This window comes from Strix aluco, chromosome 8 (assembly GCF_031877795.1).
Source record: "Strix aluco isolate bStrAlu1 chromosome 8, bStrAlu1.hap1, whole genome shotgun sequence".
Taxonomy (NCBI): domain Eukaryota; kingdom Metazoa; phylum Chordata; class Aves; order Strigiformes; family Strigidae; genus Strix; species Strix aluco.
In genome coordinates, this window is record NC_133938.1 from 20,958,944 (window position 1) to 20,985,114 (window position 26,171).

General features: G+C 35.9%; 1 protein-coding gene across 4 annotated transcripts in view; it reads right to left on the reverse strand.

Annotated features, from left to right (window-relative positions):
• DPYD (dihydropyrimidine dehydrogenase) overlaps positions 1-26,171 on the reverse strand; it is a 367,570-nt gene that overhangs the window by 324,731 nt on the left and 16,668 nt on the right. For 3 of the 4 annotated variants that reach the window (XR_012624149.1, XM_074832563.1, XM_074832566.1), the window contains exon 2: positions 20,000-20,110. The exons of the other annotated variant lie outside the window; for it this stretch is intronic. Coding sequence is in view for 2 of the 3 variants with exons in the window: in XM_074832563.1 (XP_074688664.1) it covers positions 20,000-20,110 (111 nt within the window). In the remaining variant the exon portion in view is untranslated. The remainder of the gene's footprint in view (positions 1-19,999; positions 20,111-26,171) is intronic. 4 annotated transcript variants of the gene reach the window in all.

The window sequence follows — 26,171 nt, forward strand, 5'->3', positions numbered from 1 at the left end:
TCCAGTTTATGGAGTCTTGAAACAACAGAGAGAGTAGAATCTAATTAAACAGGATTACATGCCAAGGAAAAATTATTAAAAACCAGACTAATAGACAATTGTTATGAATTTGGAATAGCACATTACTTTTTCTGATGTGAACCTATATAACACTGTGCTTTATTCCAATGAAACCTAAATATTCTTAGCAGACTTCTCTCTTGATTTGGAACAGCCTCTTTCTACGCTGAAACAACACAAAAAGCTAAATGGTTCCATTGATCTTCTCTCACAGACTTAAGCACCCATCTGCTATAGGGTAAAACAACTTACATATATTGCATTTGTTCTAATGTTGGTGCTAAAACTCATTAAAGTTATTCAGTAGCCAATAGCTCTATTCCATAGGAAGCCCCCTTAAACTATCTTCATATTGAGCAGCTAAACAAAACCATTTGCCAAAAGGTTTTATCTAAGAGCATTCTTAAAACCTAAAGAAGTAAAAGGATTGTTTGATCCTAACTGGAAGATATTACGATCTCCACAATATCTATCTACTAAATTCCTCCTTCCTATTTGCTGTAACTCATTCTCAAGGGGTTCTTATTCTAAACAAGGGGGGAAAGCAGCTTAAAACTGATACCTAACCAGATGTTCAAAAAGGAAAAAAAGGTATATTTTTAACATGTACATATTCCTAATATCTGCAGAAAGTATATTGAGCCCTCAGGTATTTACATAACATTTGACAGCATGTCATTCATAATACATGAACATTTGTTACAACAATTTTTTCATTACGTGATACAGAAACATTGGCCAGACAGGCTCTCTGAAAAATATAGATATTAAAACATCAAAAATAGCAGACTTCCAACAGAAAACAAGCTCTAAGTATTAGTAATCAAATGAAAATCAATAGAAAAAGTATTAAATAGAATTTTGGGTGGCTGTTATCAATGCCTAATTAGCATAACCATGTTAATTATTCTCAGGTTTTTTTAGAGGAATATTATTTTTAAGGCACTAAAACTAGTGCACATGCAAATTCAAAAACAAGTATCACATTTTTCTCCACAAACAGGAATATATTTCTAAAACAGGACTGATAGCAGGAAACTCTGATGCATGAGATATTTTCTGAAACTGCAAGTGTGTTTTTGTTATTAATTACCAGAAATACTGTCAATGTAACTGGGAGTTCTGAAGTAGAAGCAGACAATTTTGGATCTTTTAATGTTTTCCCAGATTAAAATATAGTGCACTTAATCGTTAAAGACAGGTAATTATATAAAAGTTAATTACTTGTTAAACATACTTGTTAAACACTTTAGTTTGCAATTTTACTGGGACTGTGAAAGATCTTCCAATCTGAGATGGCATTCTGCTAACTTCCTTTTCATGCTGTTTCACGCACAAATTTCAAGTGGCAAATTTATAACAGCCTTCATGTTCCCATAAGGGTATGGGATCTTGCTTGCATTCAACCTGCTGTTGTCAGAGCAGATGCAGACACCACGTGTTTTGGCAATGGATAACACATCAGATAGTAGTGATACAGGGAGGATGAGAAAAGACATTCTGAAAGGACCAAGCATGCAACACAAAGAATAGTAGACCAAGGAACTCAAAAGACAAAAATAAAGAGCTACAAAAGATATGCAAGACAGCAGAGGTACAGCTGGAAATAATAAAGGAGCAGAGAATACAGGTGATACCACTAGACAGGACATTTTATAATGCTCCTCCCCTTGTGACTTAGCTTTAAAAGACAGAAAACTTTGAGAACAAAAAGGAAGGAAAACCTTTGGTCCTCCCACTTTTTTCCTTCTCTTCCTAGAACAAATGTTAAACTTGATCAGTAGATGAATGGGAGGACTTGGCAACAAGCTACCACTCCCTCTGCATCTGAAGGGACACTTTTAAGACTGCTTCCCTCTATGGGACAGGGGTCTGTAGCAGGGAACAATACACAATATCTCTTAGAATATACAAGCTTTGTCTAGATGCTATCACTTTTTTAATGCATCGTAGTCCTGCCTTTTTCCTACTGGAGAGCCTGAGCACTACATGAGAGCCTTGAGAGAAGTTTAAGATCCTGTCTGGGACCTATTCTTGACAGTTGAATCCTCCAATTCTCCAGTACTCATAGCATAAATTTACAATTTAATTCTTTAAGAACATGAAGTCTAAGTAAAGAGACACAGACTCTACACAGAATTTCTAAATATACTATTTTCACTTGACAGTGAAAATATAACTAAGTAAAGATTAGTAAGAAAAAAAATATCCCAAATGCTGTACTCCTTCCCTTCCCAGTACTTTCCCATACCCCAACTTAGCTTGCTTTTCCCTTGGGATTCTTTACTCTGCTTAGGCAAATATACCCCTGACTCACTGAGATTAAATAAAATGAGAGTATGTAGGTAAAGACCAGACTCATACTGAGAATTAACATTTACAGAGCTCATAACCTGGAAAAAAGGAAGAATCTTTAAAATGCAGGTAGAACTATACTCCTAAGGAACAGATTATGTTCTTGACCTTCAACAAAGAGCATAAGAAAAAACACATACCCAAAAGCCCCTGCTTTTTCAGAAGCCAAATGACCAAGAATTTAAAGGAATTAACCCCACATATTTGAGAGTACCACCTTATAGGATCTCTTTTATTTTTCATGCATAGCTAAAGAATTATTAAATATAAGACCTTTTCAAAAATTAAAGTTACAATAAAATGCTTAAACACCATCCTGAAACAATGCAGTCCAGCCCTATGTAGAGGAATAAAAGCAAATTACATGTAGCAGGCTTGCTTCCTCAGCCCAAGATGCCACCTCCCAACTCTTATAAGGCACATTTTATTCTCCAAAAACTGTATTTTTCAGAAGTGCCATAACAAAACATTTTCTTTCATGGTTCTGTGTTCACCATGCACTACAGCTCCCTGTAGTTGCCTCAATATTAAAAAAAAATAACACAATGGGACACAATATTCCCAACTAATTCTACAGAAGCTAATCTGCCTAAGCTGTTTCTCATGATTTTGCATAAGCCTCTTTCCCAAATAACTACAATGGCAGTGTGCTGCTTTTGGCTGGGATAGAGTTAATTTTCTTCACAGTAGCTAGTATGGGGCTGTGTTTTGGATCTGAGCTGAAAACAGTGGTGATAATACAGGGATGTTTTCACTTGCTGAGCAGTGCTTACACAGAGTCAAGACCTTTTCTGTTTCTCACCCCACACCACCGGTGAGTGGGCTGGGGGTGCACAAGAAGTTGGGAGGGGACACAGCCGGGACAGCTGACCCCAACTGACCCCAGGGATATTCCATGTCATATGGTGTCATGTGTCATCTGGGGGAAGAAGGAAGGGGGGACATTCAGAGTTATGGTGTTTTGTCTTCACAAGTAACCACTACGTGTGATGGAGCCCAGTGCTTGCACATGCAGCTTTTGCTTTACCTATTAAAGTCTTGATCTGAACCCATGAGTTTTCACACTTTTACCCTTCCGATTCTCTCCCCCATCCCACTGGGTGGGGGGAGTGAGTGAGCAGCTGTGTGGGGCTTAGTTGCTGTCTGGGGTTAAACCACAACAGCAAGGTCCTACCAAGGTCCTTCTCTCTTAATCTTACAGATCATGTCTTTTTATTGACAGTAATAGAAATGCATGCATCAGCTAAACCACATTCCACGTACCAAATTGTGTACTCTTAATTCTCTCCAACTTCTAAAAGACTTACATAAAATAGTCTTTAAGTCCGCTGGAAATACCCTGAAAAGATGCTAAATACAAGGCCAAGAGTCGAGGAACTGGTGACAGTACCAAGGGACTAGACTCGTATATAAAGAACACTAGGATCTATGACTTCCAGGCTCCAAGCAACTCAATGTTTCTGTCCTGCAGAAAGGGTGGGAAAAATCCCATCCTCTTCTTAGCTTAGTAGAAGCAAACAGTGACAGTTCTGCATGAAAAATACTTCAGTGCCTGTAACTGATGATATTTCTTGCTATAACCATATGTGGTTATATGTCACTATGCTAGCTGGCCAAGTCTTCATAAAGGATCATCTTTCCTCCAAATTTTCTCTGCAAAAAACTGAAACAATTCCACAAAAATTACTATTAAGATCCCCTATTAAGATCCCATCCTCTGACTTGGTGAATTACCAAGAAAAGAGCATATGCACTTCTATTCTGGATTCCCATGTTATCTGAAAATCAGTATCACAGCATAAAAGATGACTTAGATAGCAATGAGACAAATTTCCTCATGTGACAGTTGAGGGTACTTACCACAGACAAGCCAAATACAAAATTGAGACTAGATTTCCCCAGAGGAATAACTGGAAAGTTTGTTTAAGAACCATCTATCTGAGTCAAAGGAGTAAGAATTAGGAAAAAAGCCTGCAGCCAGTGGAGCACAACCCTTGTATCAAGACCACGGTGCAGCTCTGTTACATGCTGGCACTCTGTATCAGATTTTCCATCACTATCATTCCTCATGAAAAACTGAAGAAAGATTTGACTTAAACTAATCTAAAGATCATTCATAAACTATGAGCGCCATATGCAAACACCAACAAAACGTTACCTCAGCTCTTAAAGTACATGTAGACTCTGAAGTAACTGTAGATGATAGCAGGACATGTCATGAGAAGACATATGAGTTGACAATTCACATATCTCTGAAAAAAAACTAGGCTGCAATTTCTTCTTTATTTCCATTTTCTTTGAGATTCAAAAGACATGTCCTTGTCCTGAGATGTTCAGCAAAGCCAATTATTTAAATACATTCTATATTAATTGCCATCTAAAATAGCTAAATCAGAGAAAAACTTGTTGTCTTTTTCTTTTTTAAAAAAAAAATACCATAAAGAAAAGAAAATAGTGAAAGGACTTCTAAATGTATATTTATATGCATTCTTTACTATGGTCATCACTGAATGATATCTAAAACCTTATTGTAACACTATAGAATCCACATACAGTAAGACAGTGACCTCAGACTCTGTAATATATACAAAGAAGAAAAAAATGGAAGCACAAAAAAAAACCCAACCATGAAACTGGAAAGCATGTATAGAATGCACAAAGAACCACTAAATTGGTTCACTGGGAGCCAAAACTGTTTAACAGTCAACACAATTACATATCTTTAAATATCACATATCAAGCCAAGTTAGTCAAAATGAAAGCTTACACTCATTGCCAAGGAGGTGGAAAGTCAAGTCTCAGTGGGGTTGGGGGGGAGGAAACAACAAAGTAGGACAGTACAAAACACTGTTGCTGTAAAATATTTTTTCCCTCTCAAAAAATATTCAGAAAATCAGAAGTATGGGGCTATTACAATGGTTGCAGATCCTATGAAGTTATCGCCATCTGTTGTGTCATCTATTTACAGACACACAGACATAATCAAAACTGAGGGAAAACTGCTCAAATAAGTGTAGTTTTCTTTGAATAAGATACCATGCATGTTTAATAAGCTTGAGAATCTCCCAATACAAATTTAAGGGAATAAATGGTGTCAGTTTCTTTTCTGTAAGAAATAACATGAACAAGAACTTTCCTATACAGAGAAATGATCAGGGTTTATGTGCATCTACATTTGCCAGCAGGGCATTCAAAAGTTCTTTTCATAGTGAACATTAGAAAGAGCATTAGGAGAATGCTGCTGTAACGCTGTTTGTTCACATGCAGCTTGAAAACAACACCCAGGATAAATATATAGCCTCAGATCTCAGTTCCATTTACCGCCTTAGAGAGAAGAGCATCTAGCAACTCAATACCTCAGTATGGCACTATGCACATCACATGGCTATGCTACTCTCAAATCTAGAATTGGCTCCAACTACTACAAGTGAAGGGCTTTTAGTTCCCAGACCACTGCACAGGACAGACCTGCCCCTGCTTAATATGCTTAATTTGGAGAGTATGAACAACCCACTCCCTCCCTGCAACCAGAGCTTAACCTAGTACCCTTAGTATAATCATCCACATTTTACAATAAAATGCAATAACCTAGTTTTGAAAATGCTGTTTTCAAACATACGGAATATTTTCTAAATAACACGTTTCTGAAACTCTTACTTTAAATTATTTTTCCTTTCTGGAAAACATATTGGACTTACTAATCAGTCCCCAGCTCCTGAGTGTCACTACTACTATTGCATATGTACAAACAGAGCAATAGGAAAGAGCGGGGTGTCTGCAAAGCAAAAAGAAACAAAAACCATTATTCTTTTAACACAATTACCAAATTTCTCCTTTTCTTCCCAAAGCCATTTTTATCTCTGACTTTTAATTCTTATCAGAATAAGAATTATGCAGCAGTTTCCCTGTTTCCCTTGTGTATACACTGTTTGAGCTTTCAATTTTTAATTTTTCTTCAATAGTGCCCTATCTTTCCTTTTCTTTTTTCCTCTCCTGTTCTGTTTCCCCATGCTTGTTTACTTTTTTCCCCTAGTCCTTACTAATTATTTCATGTCTCTTGGTCTGTTTCATTATGTGTCATGGCTTTTTCTTTCTTATTTTTTTATATTGCATTCCTTTATTCCACTCCTGCAGTTCTCTGATTTCTATGTGCTTGCTTAACTATTACCCAAATGGCTCCAAGCAGGACACACTCAAACTGAAGAATAAATAAATTAAAAGAAAAATACTATCTGTGGCCATGCGGTGTTGCTTAGCAACGCCCTGTACCTCTCCACAGCTTTTCTAGAGCCCTGGTGGCAACAGAGCTTTTCAGACTTATTGCTACAAATATATGCAAGATCCTTCTCACATTGTTTGTCCATTCGCTAGCAAATAAATTCAGAGGAAAATATAAATGAGAAAGAAAAACTCCAGAGAAAGCACCAACAACAGGACTACTCTTCCAGCACAAGAAATGGCTACATACTCTGATGTGCTCTCCCCCCTTTGTCTCTCATGTGCTCTGTAAAACATGCACAGATTATATGTTACTACTGTTCACTAATACTACTACCATTGCAATCTTTGAGAAATAGAATGTAAATAATATTTCTTATGCAATTAAAACTTGTGTTAAATTCACACAACTCTTAAATAGTTACTGTGTATGCATTACTGGATGAGATTCATCTGCTTCTTTCACTCTTGCAAAGTTGCTTCTGAAAGCTTTACACTAAAGAAAAGATAGTAGGTAGCCTCCAGATTGTATATGATGGGGAAAATGGTCCAAGCACTGTCAAAAATGCAGTGGAATTACAAAAGAAGTGAAGTATGTTCCTAAAGCTTATAGACCAAATCTTACAAGATTTTCAATATCTATTATTTCTAATTGACTTCAGATGTGACAGAAGTGAAAGCAAAGCTTCCCCCACCTCACTCTTTTCTTGTAAAACAAAAGTTTGCTGCGCTCAATCTTCAAAAGTTGGAAACAAGTGCTCATTAAGTCTGTACTTTACAAAGTATTGATGATTCAGCATTAACTGATGATTCAGCATCAACAGCATTGACGAGTTTCAAGAGGACAGATACTAAGACAGTTTCTAAGACAGTACTTTTTTATTCCACAGCAATGAAAGACTCCTTCCAACAGCCAATGGCAACTTTTGAGAAAGAAAAGTCTTTTTAATTTTGGGATGGAAATAATGCTTATGCAAGGGACTAAAACTTTAAGGATATTAGGAGTCCTGGAAGAGGAGTCAAGAAATAGAAAAGCTAAAGCAAAAGATAACTACATAATTTAGCTAAGGACCAACCTGTAATGAAGCCCTACAGAATGTTCAGTTAACATGTATCTTTCTGAAGGGCATCAAAATCGGTGTTATTACTTGGGAATTTTTTGTATAGCTAAATCAGCCTCCAAGCAACTTGATGTCTGCATAGCAGATTATCAGTAGCAAGTGAAAACTGGTTTGCTGTTTCAAAACTTGATTTGGCCCCTTCACACGTATGCAGCAAAAGACCAGTTTTAATGATATGATCATATGCTGTTTTACACAGAAGTGCTGCCTGACTCAGAAGACAGAACAGAGAGTGCTCACCTAATCAATAGTCTTCCAACATTTATGATTAGTGTGTAGCCTTATTTACTGCATGCTATTCAAAACCTTACTTGAAAGCAGAACTATTTTTGCCCATGAACATTTCAATGACACTCATCACTACAGCATCTGAAGTGATTTAAAAGCAATTTATTCTATATTCTATGAATATCCTCCTTTAACAGGTGGCAATTGGCACAGAAAGTCTATCAAATAACTGAGCATGCTATGTCAGATACCTATGATCCAAAACATAAGAGTATATAGGAGACCTGAAGTGACAACTTGGATGATCAGAGTTAACTCTCTTGCTTTAACATTCAATTCACATTCAGAATTTCTCATCCAGTTGATGGAACCATCACCCTCTGATCAGCTGGTATTTCTAAATCATTTTTTCTTTTAATTCCAACCATTAAGCTCCTAGTCATTCTTATACTCAGCCCTTGGCTCTACAGCCTCCTGATTGCACTATTAAATTTACTCTTATCTTTTTTTTTTATTCTAAACTTCAGTGTCACACAGTTCTTTATGATGTTCTAAGTTCCTTCTGTATTGACAGTGCCTGTCGACTTTCTCGTAACATGCTCCTAATATTTATGTCAAGATCATTAATGAAAATATTAAATGGTATGAATCTGAAGACTGATCCTTCAACAAGCTCTGCTCAAAGCCCAGAAACTCTTTTTTAAGCACTACTCACTCTCATTCCCTTTCTAGCCAGTCCCTTAACCATGTTACTATTTTAATCTAAGCAGATGATACTTCATTATTAATTGGCAAAAAAAAAATCTTGTCAGCGTGTCATGATCTATCCCTAACAATAAAGCCCAATACATCTTATTCCATCTTATATTTACCTTAATGGGTTTAATAAATCTTTGCTTCAAAATTTGTTTTCAAAGTTTTGCATGCTGCTGAGACTAACAGAGTTATAGTTGCCCATCAATTCTCCATCTTTTAACATACAGAAACTGCATCAGCTATTCTTTAATCAAGTACCATAACAAACAGCTTGTTTTTCTCTTAGGCTTGTAATTTCACATGTCAATTTTTCTGTGATACTTTTATAGACATTTTTCTGTGTCTTTGATTTCAGATATGAAACCCTCCAAGTTTTCCTTCTGTCCTGTCTGGGTAATTTCCATTTCTGCACTTTTCTGCCCATTAGCCACCTCTTGTTTTACTCCCATTTTACTGAAACCAGGACAACGATTTACAAAGATTTTAAACAATACCTAGGATGTTTAATCCTATTTTCACACTGACTTTCCTTGTTCTTTTATTTCTTTTAATTTAGATAGCTTAAGAACCTTTTACTATTTATTTTATATAGCTGAATAACCTTTTACTATTTGTTTTAATTTCTTTCGCCAGGTGTGACTCAACTTGACTTTTGAAAGTTCTCACTTTTCCCTTTGTACTTCCTGCTTTGCCAATCAATCCCATTTTTTTCAATTCCGTATGGGTTATCCTCATACTCTTAATATTCTTTTTGAAGTTGTTTTCCAGTTCACTCTGAAGTTTTTCTTTATAAGCTGGGATGCAAATTCCAAATAACTTTTGTATTTTTGAAATAATAACAATCTCCTCAAAATTCAAGTCTTTGAGCTGTTCAATTCAGAGATCTAAATAGTTTTCTTAACTTCTGAGTTTGTCTTGTAATAAAATAAATTTTGGTAATTCTATAGAATTTATATTAACTCAAAAAAAAAGCTTGATGAACACATAATTCTGTGATTATCTATTCTATGGCCTCCCCTGTTTGCTAAATTTAAGGCTAAAGTCCATTCAGCTTGATACCCAAATTAGTAAGAATTGATACTATTTAAAATTTTATGCTAGTGTTTCTGGTTTAATGACTGGTACCAACAAAGTTTGTCAGTTATCACATCAAAGGACGCCTGCACCCTACCATTACTGGAATCTGTGGTTTTCCAGACTGTATATAGAAAGTCAAAGTGTTTTACAATGACTTGCCTCTCTAATAGCATTACAATCCATTCCAAGGACAGAAAGTTGTGAGGGTAACAGAATGAGGACGGTGAACTTCAGACAATAAAATTTCAATAGACTCAGGGATCAGGTTGGTATGTCTCCTGAAAGATATACTGATCAGTAAAGGAAAGCAAGAGAGAGGGCAAACCCTGACAGAAATGCTCAGAGGGAACTATTCCCAAGCAAAGCAAAACAGGAAAAAAAAAGCACTTAACAGACCTTTATGATCATACCATGTCTCCCCCATGGCCTGGAAATCAAAATCATAAAAGTCAGGGAAACTATGACACACATCTAAGTGTATAAATTTCTAAGTATAAATGAACAGCACAAGCACTGTAGGAATAAAATCACAAAGCTAAGGCACCAAGCAAATTTCAATTATTAAGGAAGAAAAAAAGTAAGAAAATGGTTCTATATACACGAGAAGTAAGAAGAAAACAAAGAGAAGTACAGGTTATGTACAGGAGAGTAAATAACAAATGATGCAGAATAAACTGAATTATTCACAGCCTTCCCTGCTCTCTTTATGAAGATGGCACAGTATAGCCATAACTATTACTAAAAGTATTACTTTTAGCAAGACCTTGGGTTTGCAGGCTTGCGTATGGAAAAAAGAGGTTTGGGAATTATTTTTTTTATCAGACAGATGCAGTCCATATATGACTGAGTTGTCAAGTAACTAACTGAAGCAATACATGGACCACTATCAATTGCACCCAAAGAGTCTGAGGCATGGGGTTCCAAAAGGCCAGAAGAGACAGAGAAAATTCCCTTTACAAAAAGGGAGTGAAAATAGCAGTTATAGCCCCCAGCAGAGAAAATTGAGTACATTTATTAAAAATGATAAGTGACATAAAAAAAGCCAACATGGACATGTAAAAAAAAAGTTAAACCAATTTTATTTTCTGTCCTTAAGAGGATAAATGGACTCATGAATAAGTGGTAGATGTGACAAATCTTGAGTAAACTTTTTAAATAAGCATTCCACATCACATTTTCCTAAGGCAATTAAAAATGTAGTCAAGATAAAACAAATATCCAGTGAGTGCACAACTGACTGGAAAACAACCCCTAGCCTGTTTTCTATCACCAAAATTGAATCAAGATGCTTCGTGATTTACCCAGGATCCCAGTGACTTGGTTAGCTGGAAAAGAAGAATGTACTAGTGGTTTCTACAGATATCATGTTTGGTGGAATAAGGGAAACAGGGAAGGAAAAGATATTAAACATTTTAAAAGGCAAGATAAGAATTTAAAAATCAAGCCAAACTGAAGAGTCAGAATTTAGGCCATAAATTGAATCCAAGAAAATCCAATGCTCTTGCAGAAGGAGCAGCACATTGTGGGATAGCTCGGTGTGTGAAACAAAGAAATTATTTCATTCTACTTGGTGCTAACTAGGTCCCAGCTGAAAAATGTGTAATTTTTCACCGTCACGATTAGAGAAAGATACAGAAAATGAAAATCCAAAGACAAGCAACAAAATAACAGTTTCAGAAAACATGATCAGCAAGGAAGAGTTGAAGGAAAATAGCAACTGGAATGATATCTAACAGGAAGCTTCTAATATAACAAATTTTACACCAAAAGGGAATAATCATCAATTGTTCTTCAAGTAGGAGAAGAACAAGACAGCAATTTCATCTTCAACAAATAAAATATAGCATATTTCAGGAAAAACTTGCTGTTGCATTGATTAAACACTAACAAGAATGAGAAGTCTCCCAACATCATATCCCTTTAGAAGTGGGTTACACAAATATCTGTCAAGAAATGTCTAGCTACATTTCATTCTGTCCCAATCCAGAAATTCTCTCACTATCCCTTCCAAACCTATATTTTTATGAGTCTATGATTAGACTGATTTCTATTTCCAGACATAGCCAAATTTAAACCTGCTGTGTGGAGAGTATAGCATATTCTCAGCACACTAGAAATGAGTTTATTACCCTTCCCTAAAGTGATTTTGATCACTTTAAAAAAGGTTTTACCTTACTTTAAAGGTTAAAAAACCTTTAAAAGGTTTGGTTTTACCCTTGCTATCTTTTTACCATCTATTGCATTATTAATATAAAATGCTTTACCTTTAAGTCTGTCTTTCCTGAGAAGTGCATATCCTTTAAGGCAACTATACAGGTAGTTATGCGGATGCTTCTTAATTTGTTTACTTGATTTAGCAATGTTAAGAACATTCCTCTCACATGGTACATGAACAAGAAACCTTCAACTTTTTTTTAAAGGAAAATACAAAAAGACATAAATTATAACTTGATAATTTTCAGATGGAATGCACATGGTAGGATCTTTAGCTCTATAGAGTAAAATCTCTTCCACTTCAGTTAGCAATTAAGCAACAGTAGCTTGTTGTCCTGTTCTCAGTATTAGAGGGGAACAGAAAGTTTTGCTGAGTGATCATTCCAGACACTTGCTGGTGAAACAGTACTGTCTGGAGATGAAAGAACTGGCTGCAGAAAACACATACATGTAGCTTTCTGAAGACAGCCAGAACTGCTGAAACAGGCACATAGCCAGAAAAACTAAGAGGGAATATAGCTTGACATGACAACACCACAGCTCCAGAGACTGGATCACCACCAGTTCCCATTCCATCAATATGGAGTGCACACATTATAAGGAAGGTTCTCGTATCAAGGAGTACCTAGCATCTTTGCAGACTGAAGAATCCCAAAAACGTTATTTCTGTTTACCAATACTGGAGGGGATACTATGTTTATTTTCAACACTATATTCAAACAATGTATCAGTTTATAAAACAACAAAGAAATCATTATGGAAGTCTCAAATCATTCCTGAGATGCACCACCAAAAATTTAGGAGTTCCTGAAAGCAAGACGCTACCGTAAGCAAAGAATACTGAATATTGTAAGCAAAGGAGCAGTGAGTGATGAGGCAGTTAACTGATCTCCACCTGATGACTGTACATTGTGATCAAAATGCAACAGAAACTGGTCAGGATAAGGTTTTCAAAGCTTCTGGACAGTTCTGTTGTATGAACATACTTTTTCAATCCGCAGCCTGTTACAAATCCTTGCTTCAAAGCATGAGGATGCTAGTGGTTTTTTTAATATAATGCTATCAGGATTGGTTAAAAGAGCAAAACCCAGCTTTTCTGCCAGACCTGTTCATTCATACTTAAAACAAGTGATTTTTTTTTTTTATATGCATATATGACTGATTTTTTTTAAAAAAAAAAAAAAAATAAAAATTGATGGACTGGTACTCGGAAAATTTTTGTCCAAATATATGGCAAAGTTGCAGTCAAACTACAAGCACGGTCTTGTAATGAACACTTCAGTGCAACTTAGCATTGGACAGTGCTACTAGCCCTGCTTAAAATACAGCATTCAGCAAGCTATACTACTTCCTTCACACTAAAATTGGTCTCTCAGCTCCTTTTTCTTCTAGAGAGCAGATGTCTTCCAGAACTTAGACACTATAAATAGATCTGAAGCAAGTAATTACTAACAGGCTAACAATGGCACAGGTTTTTCCAAGAAACTATGTTCAAGCACTTAGAATTTCTCAACCTAAAGCTCATGATCATTTTTGATTTTACAGATTTCTAAACAGAACAGAGATGGGGCTTTTGCTATACAAGAAGAAAGTCTAGGAGAGGAAAGCAAAGGGCAAAAGAGCAGTATTGGTTTCAGTGTAGGCAACGGTTTACGAAAGACAAGAAAAAGTGGGAGTAGAGGGGCTGAAAAAAAGAGAAGCTACTCTTCTTGTTATATATTCTGTTTTCACTACACTAACACAAGAAGGCACCTTTATCTCCATCCAATAACCGCAGGAAAGTGCACATACAGAAACCCACATCTAAAAGAATAAGGCTAAACAGAAGATGAAAGTTAACAGTGAAGACTGTTTCTGGTCCTCTCTGATCTGTTCAGCTTTAATGAAGGCGAATATGTTGATCAGACTTACCTAGAATTCAGGATTTGCAGCAGACAAGCATTTTTCGTTTTGTCGTATATATATATATTTGTAAAACCAAACAATTTGCAACTCTGAGACACTTCGGATTTGAAATAGTTAAGATCAGAAATACACCTGGAACTAAAAATCTTTGGTGACTGCTGCTCTATAAGAGGAATCATCCAACATCAAATCTGAAGAACACCAAACCTGAAAAACTCTGAACAGAGGTCAGAGGTGGTTTTGCACAGCACTCCAGAAGAGCCACAAGGTAAAAAGGAACCTCTTGCAGAGGACTAAGCAAGGATTTGGCATAACTTGCCATCAGCTAGTGTTTACAATTTGGTACACAGAAAATGTGCATAAAAGCACTGACTTGTAGCAGTCAGGCAAGTTACGAGCTATTGAGATATTCTAATGAAAATACCTTAAGACATTGAAACTAAAATAAAACAGAAAAGTCAAGGATTATAATATGCATTTCTTAGAGCAAGTATAAGTGATATCATATATAAACATGTAAACGACTTTATTCCAGTAAAATGGTTTTAAATGCCAGTGTATGATATCGATATGAGAAAATTCAGAGTAATTAGTTAATCTAAAAAATGCATGAGTAGGAATTTGACTGTTAAATGATTAAACTGGTACATTTTAAAACGTGTATTAATATTTAATTATTGACACTATGAGAAAAGGGAAAATCTCTTGATGTTACTTCTCAGCTCTTTCTGATACTCAGTAACCCATGTATTATTCATATGAATAGTTTGTGCATATACAGTCAATCACTAGTTAAATAAAAGAATCATTCTCAAATTCCCTAATCACCTCAATAGATCCTAATGCAATATTTTCCACATTTGGGAATCAGAGCGTTTTATTTAAGAAATCAGTCTGGCCATGATGAATACAGTGCAGCCCAGGCAGACATCAGTTCAAAGAATCAGATGTCAAAGTGCTCCCTCTAATGTCCCTTAATCATCACACCAATTAGTGGTTGAATAGTGATGTGATTAAAAAGACTGCTGCTATCCTATACCTATTCAGACTAGCAGAATTCTACATATGTTCTACCAATTAATGTTTGAATAGAGCAGCGATTAGAGAGACATCTGCCATTGTATATCCATTCAGAAAAGAGCTAAACTTACATATTCATATGCAATGAAGACAAAAATAAATATTTGCAAAGGTAAACTATACATTTAGATTATAAAGATAATTGAGTTGATTTCCTTTAATGAGTGTTCTCTATTTTACAATATTTGGGATTATTTTTTATTTATAAATATATAATCTTTCATCAATACATGTCTAGAAATGGCCAAATTATTCACTGAAAAAGCATTTATTCATTAAGGTTCCTCATTTCAGACCTTGGGTGAACTGGGTTTCATATCTACTTGTTTGCAATTCACACTATTTCTGCTTCAACCCATCAGTTATTCGTGAACTGCTAACTTTTCTGGAACTGTGATACATGATTGGGCACAAAAATCACATGGCATTTTTCCACCTCACTGGAAGGCAATGCTTAGAGTAACAAACTGATTATAGCTGAGAAAGAATTATCTTATTTACAGGTTTTTCTACACAAGGTTGGACATTTGTACACCAAGAAGTACTTACAAACCTTTTTTTAAAATAGGAATTCCTTTTTACAGATGTTCATATATAGCAGTGACAGCCACAGAAATACTATAGTGAAAAGCAGTATGAAGTTTTAGCAAACTCTTATTACTACTGTTTTAAGGGAGTAACGTCCTCTGCATTTAAAGAACAACATAATCTGTTACACCTTGCAATGAATTGCAGATCTCACTCTCCACCATTAGCACAGAGCAATCTGCTAGTTGCACCGAAAAAGACAAGGTGAAGAATTTGGTTCTCTCTAATGGCTCGAAAGAACTATAGAACAGTTAAATACTCTTGCCCAAACATGATGCCCCTGCAAAAAAACAGCTGAGCTTAAAAATTATTTTGTTCAAAGAAGGGGGGCTCTTGTTGCACAATGCTGATCGGGCTTAGCAAATGTAAGGACAAAGAACAACGCTACTACTGCCACAAAATCAATACAGTTACAGGCTATGGCAATTAACTACAAACCAATTTAAACCCCATTTCCTTTTCACCTTTCTTCTCTTGTTGAAATACTTCCAACTCTTCCATCTGGAGCAATTATTACTATTATTTCTAAATGCAGAAACTGAAGAAAATCTGAATACATAGGTGGGTTTGTATCATTTTCTCACCTATCCTGAGTAGGAACGTCTAAGGTTTCATTACCAAAAAAAAGGTTGGACTACAATATCCCACTGAATTCTCCAGTGACAAGTGAATTTATAAAAATTGTGGAGGTGATTTTCATTAAAATGACAAACCCGCATACGTACAAGATAAAAGCAGAGCTTGTCCCATAATGCTTAGAAACCCTATTCATAAAGCAAGGAATTCTGTGCACTGGGTGTAATGCAAATGCACACAATGTGTGCCCATCTAGTTTGTGATTTAAATGTCAGCAAGCATAAAATACATACAGAAATGGAATTATAGAGTTAGAAACCATAAATAGATAAATCAGATGGCTAAACAATCCTGAAATACCTAGGAAAACCCTGAAATCAAAGCAAGTCCTCACAGCTTCCACAGTTCATTCTTTTGCTTTAGTCTTATCTGTAAATTGATGACCTGATGTGATCTAAATTTTGCTTCCTTCTCCAAGATTTACTATTAGTACAGCCATCTCAAAACTCTTTTAATTTCTTCTGACCAACAGAAACCTTTGTTTCCCCAGACAGACTAGGCATTTGTCTATACCACCTTTCAGCATGACTCAGAAGAAACCAGAGTGTTAATGCTTAGGTTTAGCACTGTTACTGTGGGTGACTCAGCAATAAAGAGTGTACCCACTCTGATATAAATCCCTGAGTTAAAATTTCTGAAGGAAAGCTGACTGATCTTGCACCTACAGCTATAAATCATTTTTACAGCAAAATTTGGTTGCTAACACAGTAAATAAACAATAGCAGTCATTGGAAGCATAATTGAACCTTCCTTAACGATAACGCTTTTCCAATGCTGAGGAAGGATACTGACACTCAGTTTCCACTTCGTAACTCATTTAATGGCCAACCCAAAGTGCCTCAGAGCAGGCTAGGAGTTAAAATTTCACTTGTGTAATTATTCTGAGGAAATATGTAAGTGTGCCATCTGGAAGTGTATTAGACATTACAAAGTCACTGTGTGCATGCCTCAGCAGATGCAGCTTTTGTTCAGAGTTTTGAGGGCTGTTAATTTAATTAGTTTTGTATTTTCATACTCCCACCTTCCCTCCAACAGTAATTCTGCAAAGGCAGCACCAGTAAAGCTTTAAAAGAATCCAAAGCGAAAAGTCAAATTCAGATTTTAAGGAAATGCAAACAAGGATACTTCCTATGGACTTCAAATAGAGCTTGACCTGTTCATTAGCAGGCTTATACATTATTGCCAATGTCTTTTTAGACCATAACAGAAAATTGTCCTCAATGTATTCTTTCCTACATTAGCTTTCTTATTTTAAGAAGGCTAGGAAAGGATTCTATCATTTTGTTGTCTATGTTTATTAAAACCACTCAACAACAATGGTCTGGAGAATGTGAAAAGTCATTTTTTCCTAATGCCTTTTATGTAATGGGATACCAGGCAAAAGTTTCAGTTTGATTTTTTTTATTTTGTAGGGCTTTTTCTGCCAGAAGAGTAAGGTGGGTGGTAAATCTTCCACAGTAAAAGTAAGCTACATATTTCTGAGTAAAGAAAAGTTTGACAGTTCTAAAAACTAAGACCATTACTGGTTTAAAAATAAGGACTACTCCTTTACAGTTTCTTCTAGCATTTTACATTTCTTATCATGACTTGCAAACTAAATAATGTGACATTTCTACCAAATAGTACATAATGTATAGTATAAGGACTACCTGTGATGAAGGTGTGTACATGTACAGATATAGCTATTTGCTTATCTCTAACCTTTAATCCTGTAAATTGCAAGACATGAGCAGATCTCTGTCAGTGCAGGGTCCTAATAACTGCACAGACCTCCATGCAGTAATGCGGAACTATAAAACCAAATTGTTTATCAGACTGTAAACCTATGCCAAAACATCATTCTGCAATATTTGACAATGCTCAGAATTTCTTTCAAATGAAAAAACAGCCAAGGCACACAAACTAGCACGAACCCAAAACTGGTGCTGTCTGCACAGCCCAAGAAGCTCATACCTTGGGGATCCAAGAACATTTGAGAGACCATGACGTTCACACACACAGCTAAGAGCAGGAATGCAGGGAGACAATTTCTAGAAAGCTATGCACTTTCACAATTAACAGCAAAACCTTCAAATATCAAATATTTTATGAATAACCTGAATTAAAAAATCAAACAAGGCTGATATGAGGGAAAGCTCAGAGATAAACAAGAATGATCTTAAAACCTAGAAGCTTTAGAAAATGTGTGTTAACATGCTCATTAGGAAGATGTATATATGTATACTATGGTTTGAAGTTTAACTAACTAGTATAAGTTTACATTGGAACAGCTAATCAGGTTACTACACAGATGCTGCCCTGCTGCATAGATACCTGAGCTTCCTAACAGTTTCTGAAAACAGAGGAGTTTACAACCCAGTATTGATTTCAGGTTGCCTGAAAACATAACGATGTAAACTGCAGCTGTCCAGGAACTGCTTGCTGAGCAGCTCAACTATCTGTGCAGCAGGAACAGACAGTTGTGGGCAATAACTGAATCAGACATCCCAGAATAACCATCCCTGTTCACAAACAGAAGCTTTACATGTACATTAGTTTCCAGTTATTATAGCATTACCTAAGTCAATAAATAAGAAAATAGGAATATTAGCTGTAGTAAGAGAGAGATTCTTATAAACAATGCTATAAAACACGAAACTATACTAGAGTATGGTTGAAATTCTAAGAATACCCTGACTTGCTCCTTCCAGTAAATATTTGTTGGTCAGACTGGGTTTCACGATTTTGAGAAACTGAGGAACTTTGTGGGGTGTTTGGTTTGGTTTGTGTTTTGTTGTGGGTTTTTTTAATTATAAATGAATATCAACTATCAAACCTGAATTTTCCTACTTAGTGGGAGAAGGTGTTTTGATAACACTATGAAAAGACACTACATTATACCCATAAGGGAAATAGTTTGCAGATGTAGAAGTAGTACTCTACCTAAAAGACTTCTGAATTTAGCAGATTATCTAAGAGAATCTGTAGGAAGATGGTAAAAACACTACAAACCTTCTAATCAGACGAGGGATCAAAGAGACAACAGAGTCTGATAGGATTAGTCAAATATCACACTGAGACTAGGAATCTAAATACCTAGGGAGAAAATTATATCTAATGGCAGAAATACTGAAGAATATAGAGAGTTTATAATGAAAAAATATTTATTATATAACCACCTATTTCCTGAAAAATACAATGCACAAAATTTAAAATCCAGAGCCTTGTTTTAATCTAAGCTTTATGTATTTATATATAACACGTATGGTCATGTATATATAGTACACATACATATATATGTATACAAAATAGGTACATATGATGGGTTCCCCTATTTCTGTACTGAAATAAAATTACATTTAAAAGTCTCAGAAAACATAGTGCTGCTCTACCCAGTGTTGCTCTTGGAGAACAGAAAGAAAAGGAGCACGTAGCAGAAGGGCAGCTGACACTGGCTACCCAGGGAAAGCAAGCGGCTCTGCAAGGCGCAGGAGGTGGAGAGCCTGCTGCGATACTGCTTGATCCCTGAGATGGATCAGACTCCATAACAAAAAGGGAAAAAGTTGCATCAAAGACTTACTAAATCACCAGAAAGGTGTACTGGGTTCTGAAAAGTAAATAGCTGATCACAAAATAACTTAGTATCTACAGGAACAGAACTAGAAGACAAATTTGGCTATGGAACAACTGAGGAAACTCAAATTTTAATTTCTTACACAATCGAGATTTCAGCCTCAATGATTTATTGCATGTTCCAGATGCAATAATAAACATGTACTTACCGAACAGCTTTTGTCAGAATTCCTTTTCCATTGCTTTTTGACTTGTTTCTTTGCTGCAGTTGAATGAAGAGTTGCATGCGTCTGTTTTCGGGGATTTAAAGCCAGAATGTTCTGTAGAAAGAGAACAGAAAATATTAAAATATAAATGGAATTTCAAAAAAGTTCAAAGCCTCTTAAATCACACCTCACACACTTATTTACAGTGCTATGCAAAAAGAAAACACAATTACTGAACATTATAGCCCAACTTCATACTAGTTTGTTTAGATTTGTATCGTCCACACCACTTAGATTACAAATATTTAAAGACATTTCTAAGACTGCTAGAAAACAGAATTATATTCAGTAGCCATGATAATGTCTTCCATTCCTGGATGTTTGTTATGTGCGGCATATTGAAACACATAATTCTGCTTCATTATATCACTCCAAGAAACACTTGTAAAGCAAAACAAGCAAAAATATTTTAAGGGATCTGGGTTATTTCTGGATGTTTTATCATTTGAGTATAAATTGCAACTTCCCCTTCACAGGAACCTGCTTCTACATCTAATGAGCTGATGAGTTAACTTCATTTCTCTTACAATGCTTTTATTTGCAAGGACACAAATATATGTTGGGAATATAGCCGTACTTTTAAGTGACAGGGGTGGTCTAAAGACACAGGCAGAATGAAGTTTGCAATGTCTTTCATTATACTAATGTAACTTGAAAAATTAAATCAGCTTTTGGAACCCAATCTCTTTTTAAATCAGGAAAATGACAGGTTTCCATCACAAAACTGACCTCATTTAATCCAAGGGGTGAGTGTGAACAGCATGCAAGTGACAGATCCAGATTCAGGTCTGTGATGCAGAACCATAACAGGCATATTATTGGTTGTAACCCCTGGAACTGGCTTTGTAAGTTTTCCTTTAAAAAAAACTTACTTTAACACTATACTTCCCCACTATGGTGAATAGGGTGTGCTTATTCTGTTACTAGAGAATGTCAAAGATGTGTGAGACTGACTTACAGAAATGGGCGACTGAACATGATGAGTATGATGGGGTTATGAATATTATATCAGGATGCTTCTTTATTTTAAAAGTCTGCTTGAGTGGGTGATAACGATAAAGAAGTAATCTGTTGTATTAATATTTTATTGTGCTGATGTTTATGGGGTTTTTTTTTAAATGCAAAAGGGGTAACTTTCTAATCAACTATTTAATGCTTACTCTGGACTGATCAATAATCCATTTATCCCATAAAAGAGAAATCTCACCTACTTCTTGCAAATAACATAGCACAATACAGTAACTCCCAGCTTGCCTGAGGCACAAAGACAAAAAAGCGGGGTACAACGTTCAAAAAGGTATAGACTATGTAACAGCCTACATGCTGTTGACTTTCAGGAAGAGTTAGAGGGTGTTATCGGATGTGCCTCTGCAATTCCAGCAATAAAGACTGCTCCATTTCTGGGTGTTCCCCAGCTGAGTACCTCAAGCAAGGTGTGGCAACCAAATGCATTCAGTGGTGGTTTATGCTAATTTATTTCATTCTTAATTAAAACAGAACAGGGACATTCACATAAAGGATGTCACTTACAGCATCTCAGTTGCTACTTTAATTTCTCAGGATGATCCAGCTCAAATGTCAGAGCACATCTGACTCATTGGTGATAGACTGTTGAGTGCCCATATCACCCAAACTGGGCAGTAGGTCCTGAATCACACATACACTTTAGGAAAATTTTGCTTACTCTTATGTGTAATTGCTTAATGCAGTACTCTTGGCCATGAATATTATAATTATTTTAGCAAACTGAAATGAATTGCAAATTTCTAGTAATAAACTGTAACAGATGTACTCCACTGGGTACAGCACCAGTTGGTCTAAAACGTGGAACAAATGGTGGGGCAAGCCAAGGACGGAAGAATCCCCATATGTTTGCTCCTGTTGGAATTCTACAGCAGGAGCATGGCTCCAAGCGCAACAGTTGCATAAATCCAAAAGGACTACGTAGTGCAGCATGTCCCAGAATTAAATCTGAAATAAAACTGGCACAGAACATACTAAATCACATCTACAATATAAAAATTGCTTATATTTCCACTACCTAAATAATATACTATCCGCCTAAATCTTGGATTGCTGACCAAGGTGGCTATTCTAGCTAGAGGTCCCTGGTGTTTAAGAACTGCTCAGAAATTAACTGCCTAAATGGGGAAGTAAGGTAAATGCTTTTGGGCCTGTTAAACTGTCAAAAAGGAAAATTAGTGAGGGTGTTTTCTTCCTATTCATTTCAGTTCCCTGGTTGGCTTTCTGCAGCTTATGGCTAGTCAGACATTTAGTAAATTTAACAAATACATTCAGGTAAGTCAGCCAGTAAGTGGAAAATTACCGAGAAGAAAGTTCTAGAGGGAGTGTTGCAACTAACAATGTATGCACCCAGCTAAACAAAAATAAACCACCTTGGACATGCAAGAAAGGAATCCTGATCTCTCAAACACACTGGCCGTCTGACCAGGGGGAGAGCTCATTGATAAGAATTATTTGGGCATCTGTGATCTTGCTTGTCCCAATCCCATGCTTATTCTGCTACAAAAATTCTCATTCTTGCCAGATGAGCTGTTGTTTGATCTCTCCAGATGTTGAAAGGGCAAGACTCAAGTTCCCCAATGCAGGTTGTGGGTGTATATAATACATCACTTTTCAGAGTACTATGAACTTTGGATTTCACATTATTTGTGAATTGTGTATAGTAATGGAGAACCTATGAATTATATATTTAGTGTTTTTACATAAATGTCTACATCTACTTCATTAAAAATAAAGTAGGTATACATTCATTATCATTAATGGCTGCAAATCAGAATATAACACTGCTGTATTTTTGTAAAAATCCGTTTAGGTACTGTGTTGATGGAGAAAGAAATAAGGCTATGAGTAAATACACAGAAGCAAATTCAGCCCATGTTGAGTACACACTTTTCCGCACAGCTGCACAACATGCTTAGTAGAGTTAAGCTTGCAGTTTTGCACAACACTGAGGATTATGGGCACCACCAAAGTATTATACCTTCTTCCATTATTTCCACAGATTAATTTGAAGACTTCACTTTGGGAAGTCAAGTGGTCTGTCTTTACAGAACACAACTCGGTATGTATTGCAGACGACTCCTTCAATCAAATATGACTACCTTAAGGTATTCCTTTAATAATAACCCATGACAATTATTTCTTTGTGTCTTTTAAAAGACAAGGATTATTGTAAGCTAAAAAATATTAAAGAATGGTTTAATTCCCTAACACATCCTCTTCTAGAAGGGAACATATTCATTATGACTAATATATATTGATTTAGGTTGCAAGTATCCTAAAATGCTATAACTACTCGTATGTAATGTACACTGAGAATGACAAGCATGTATAAGTGACAGCTACAGTTTTTAAATTTTGAGAATTTAGTGATAAATGGTTATGTTGATCTGTGCCAACACAGTAAAAGGCTTCTGAAAATAAACTTGCCATAAGCTATTCAATTAGATGTTTATTGCTCAACTTCTACTTTAAATGCTATGATTAAGAAGTCTACACAAAAAATACTAGCTCTAATCTTCACTATCATCTATTAATGAAAAGGCTGTAAAAGTTTTAAAACAGCATGTTATATTACAGTGAGTAATTTACCAAGAATTTGAATTAATATTACTTCAAGTAAGTGATCTGAAGGCAGTCATTCAGGATAGGACACATTCTGCAGTTGGGAGTCCTGTTTCTGATACAGCATTTTGGGGTAAATCAAGACAGGTTTGGCACATGCTCTGCAGTGATCCAACATAAACTTCTGGTCTAGAAATTTCATTTCATTTTTAATTTCATTAAAAGTGTGACACCCATTTTATTCCCATCTCATAAAGCCACCCTTTTAGCTGGAATCATAAGAAGCTATTGTAATTAATCTGATTTTTAATTAAATGCATATTCAGCAAAATAAAATATAAAGTTATGGAAGCCCTATGCTTATTAGGAACAGTCTAACACCAACCAGGGTGGGGGGCAGGGGGTGCGGGCGCAGGCAGAGAAGGAAGATTGTAAAGAAAAAAAAAGTACAATTTATATCATAGGTGGGATTGCAGTAACTTCAAGGCAGTTGTCAAAAAGTCCTCCTAGTCTAGCACTGTCTTTGTAAAATATATGACATTACTCAAAATTTTGAAAGCTTTTCTTTAAATCACTACACTTTGAAGTCTTCAGCTTTTTTCTTTTCTTTTTTTTCCCCAAAGTAACCACCTTAGCAAAGTATCCTGGTTATGTGAAACTTATCTTTCATTTGAAACAGGAAATCTGGTAAAAATTTGATAGTTGAGATAACTCTGGAAAAACTCCTATTGAAACTAATTAGTTGCACCAGGAGTATTTAGTCCTTAGTGATCCTCATCTTTGTTACTGGTAATTCAAAGCCAGAATAAGGATCAGGAAAACCCTCTTCAGGCTCTGTCACAGGTTGCAGTATTAAAATTGTATAGACTTCTTAATAAGTAATAATTTGCTCTTTTCATTGGTTCTGTCCACTTTCTCTAGCTTGTTGGGGAAGTTTCTTATGAACAGCCCCAAAACACCTGCTGAAGTTCACCACAGATCAATATGTATACAGCCACAATGAAGCTGCTGAAAATGCAACTGTTCACATGCTGACTATGACTATGGGCATAAAATGTGGTCCCATGTGTTATTCACTTTGTTTCAGCATACAGCACATTTACCTAGCCCAGTCCCTGCAATACACAGGTTATATCCTGTTCTACTCCAGTGGTTTCACAGAGCATCCTCAGCTAAACTCTTTTATATATATCAATTAAAATTCAGGAGTAGGCTAGGCATGCTAGGGAATGCATGTGGAGAGCAATTTAACCCACCCCATTCCATTAATTTACCCAATTTTCTTAAAAAGAGTTGTAATCTCCCTCACAGCAAGTAACATTAAATGTATTGCAAGATACATATGTTCACCAAGTGAACATAATGAGAACATATTTATTTTTTCTAAGAGTAATGAGCATACTAAACAATTAATTTCAAAGCTATGCAAGTGTTAATTCACTGACAGAAACAAGTACCTGGGGTTTTTCCCCTGATATTTTCTAGTATATCTGAACAGGAACCTAATGTTATTACTGTTAGTCAGTCAAAGACCAAAGAACTCAAGCTAGAAGCATTTGTTTTCATGAGATTAGATGACCCAGTGTAATGAGTATTGTTTAAAAATCATGTCAGTTAAGAAAAAGATGACTAAGGAGTTAACTCTTTCCATTAATATCTTATTTGAATTGCCTAGTTCATATTTCACTTCCCACATCTATGTCTTTTGGAAAGCTGCATGAAGCACTAACAGTTAGATGCAGTATTTCAAACTCTGTGTAACAGTCCCCAACTATTACAAGAGGAAGTTTCATTACTAAATGAGCAAGAGCAAGTTCTAGCCCTAAGAGAGTTTGTAACACTAAAAGATACACAAGATTTCAAAAAATAAGTGTCTATGGTGTCAAGTCTTCCAGAAGCTAGCTCAATGTTATTTTTCATTATTGAAAGAATATAGGAAAATGTGAATTTCTCCTTCATGTTTATGTATGACAGAATATCTCATCAATTGATAGTTGTGTCAAATGTGTATTTCTTTACTGAAAATCTGAACTGATGAGAATCTTTACAAACAATTTATAGAACCTGGCTGATAATACATCTTAGGAATACATCCAAAAATTTAGAGAAGGAGAAAACACTATGCTTTCACAGTAGTTCAGGCCTGGTTTAATTGTGAGGCAATGAAGGTCAGAGAAACCTTGATAAAATGTGAAATGACCACAGATGTCAGTGGAATAGTGTGGTCAGCCTTTGGAGAACCCAATTCTAGAACCAGAAAGGATCCCAGACAGAATGGGACTCAGAAGAGAAACCCCCAAGGAATTATTTTTGTATATTACCAGATATGTTTTGTGCTATTGAGACAAACAGCTGCACATGTGAACAAAGTCACAAGCTGACTGTGAACCCATTTATATTATGGTATATCATAGTGTATCAAGCCGCAACCCTCTCATCTCTCTCAACAAGGATAAACTCCCAGGTGACCCTCTGTGTCCATGCCCAAGAACCAGCAACTTACATTATTATGATATCTTCAAGCCAG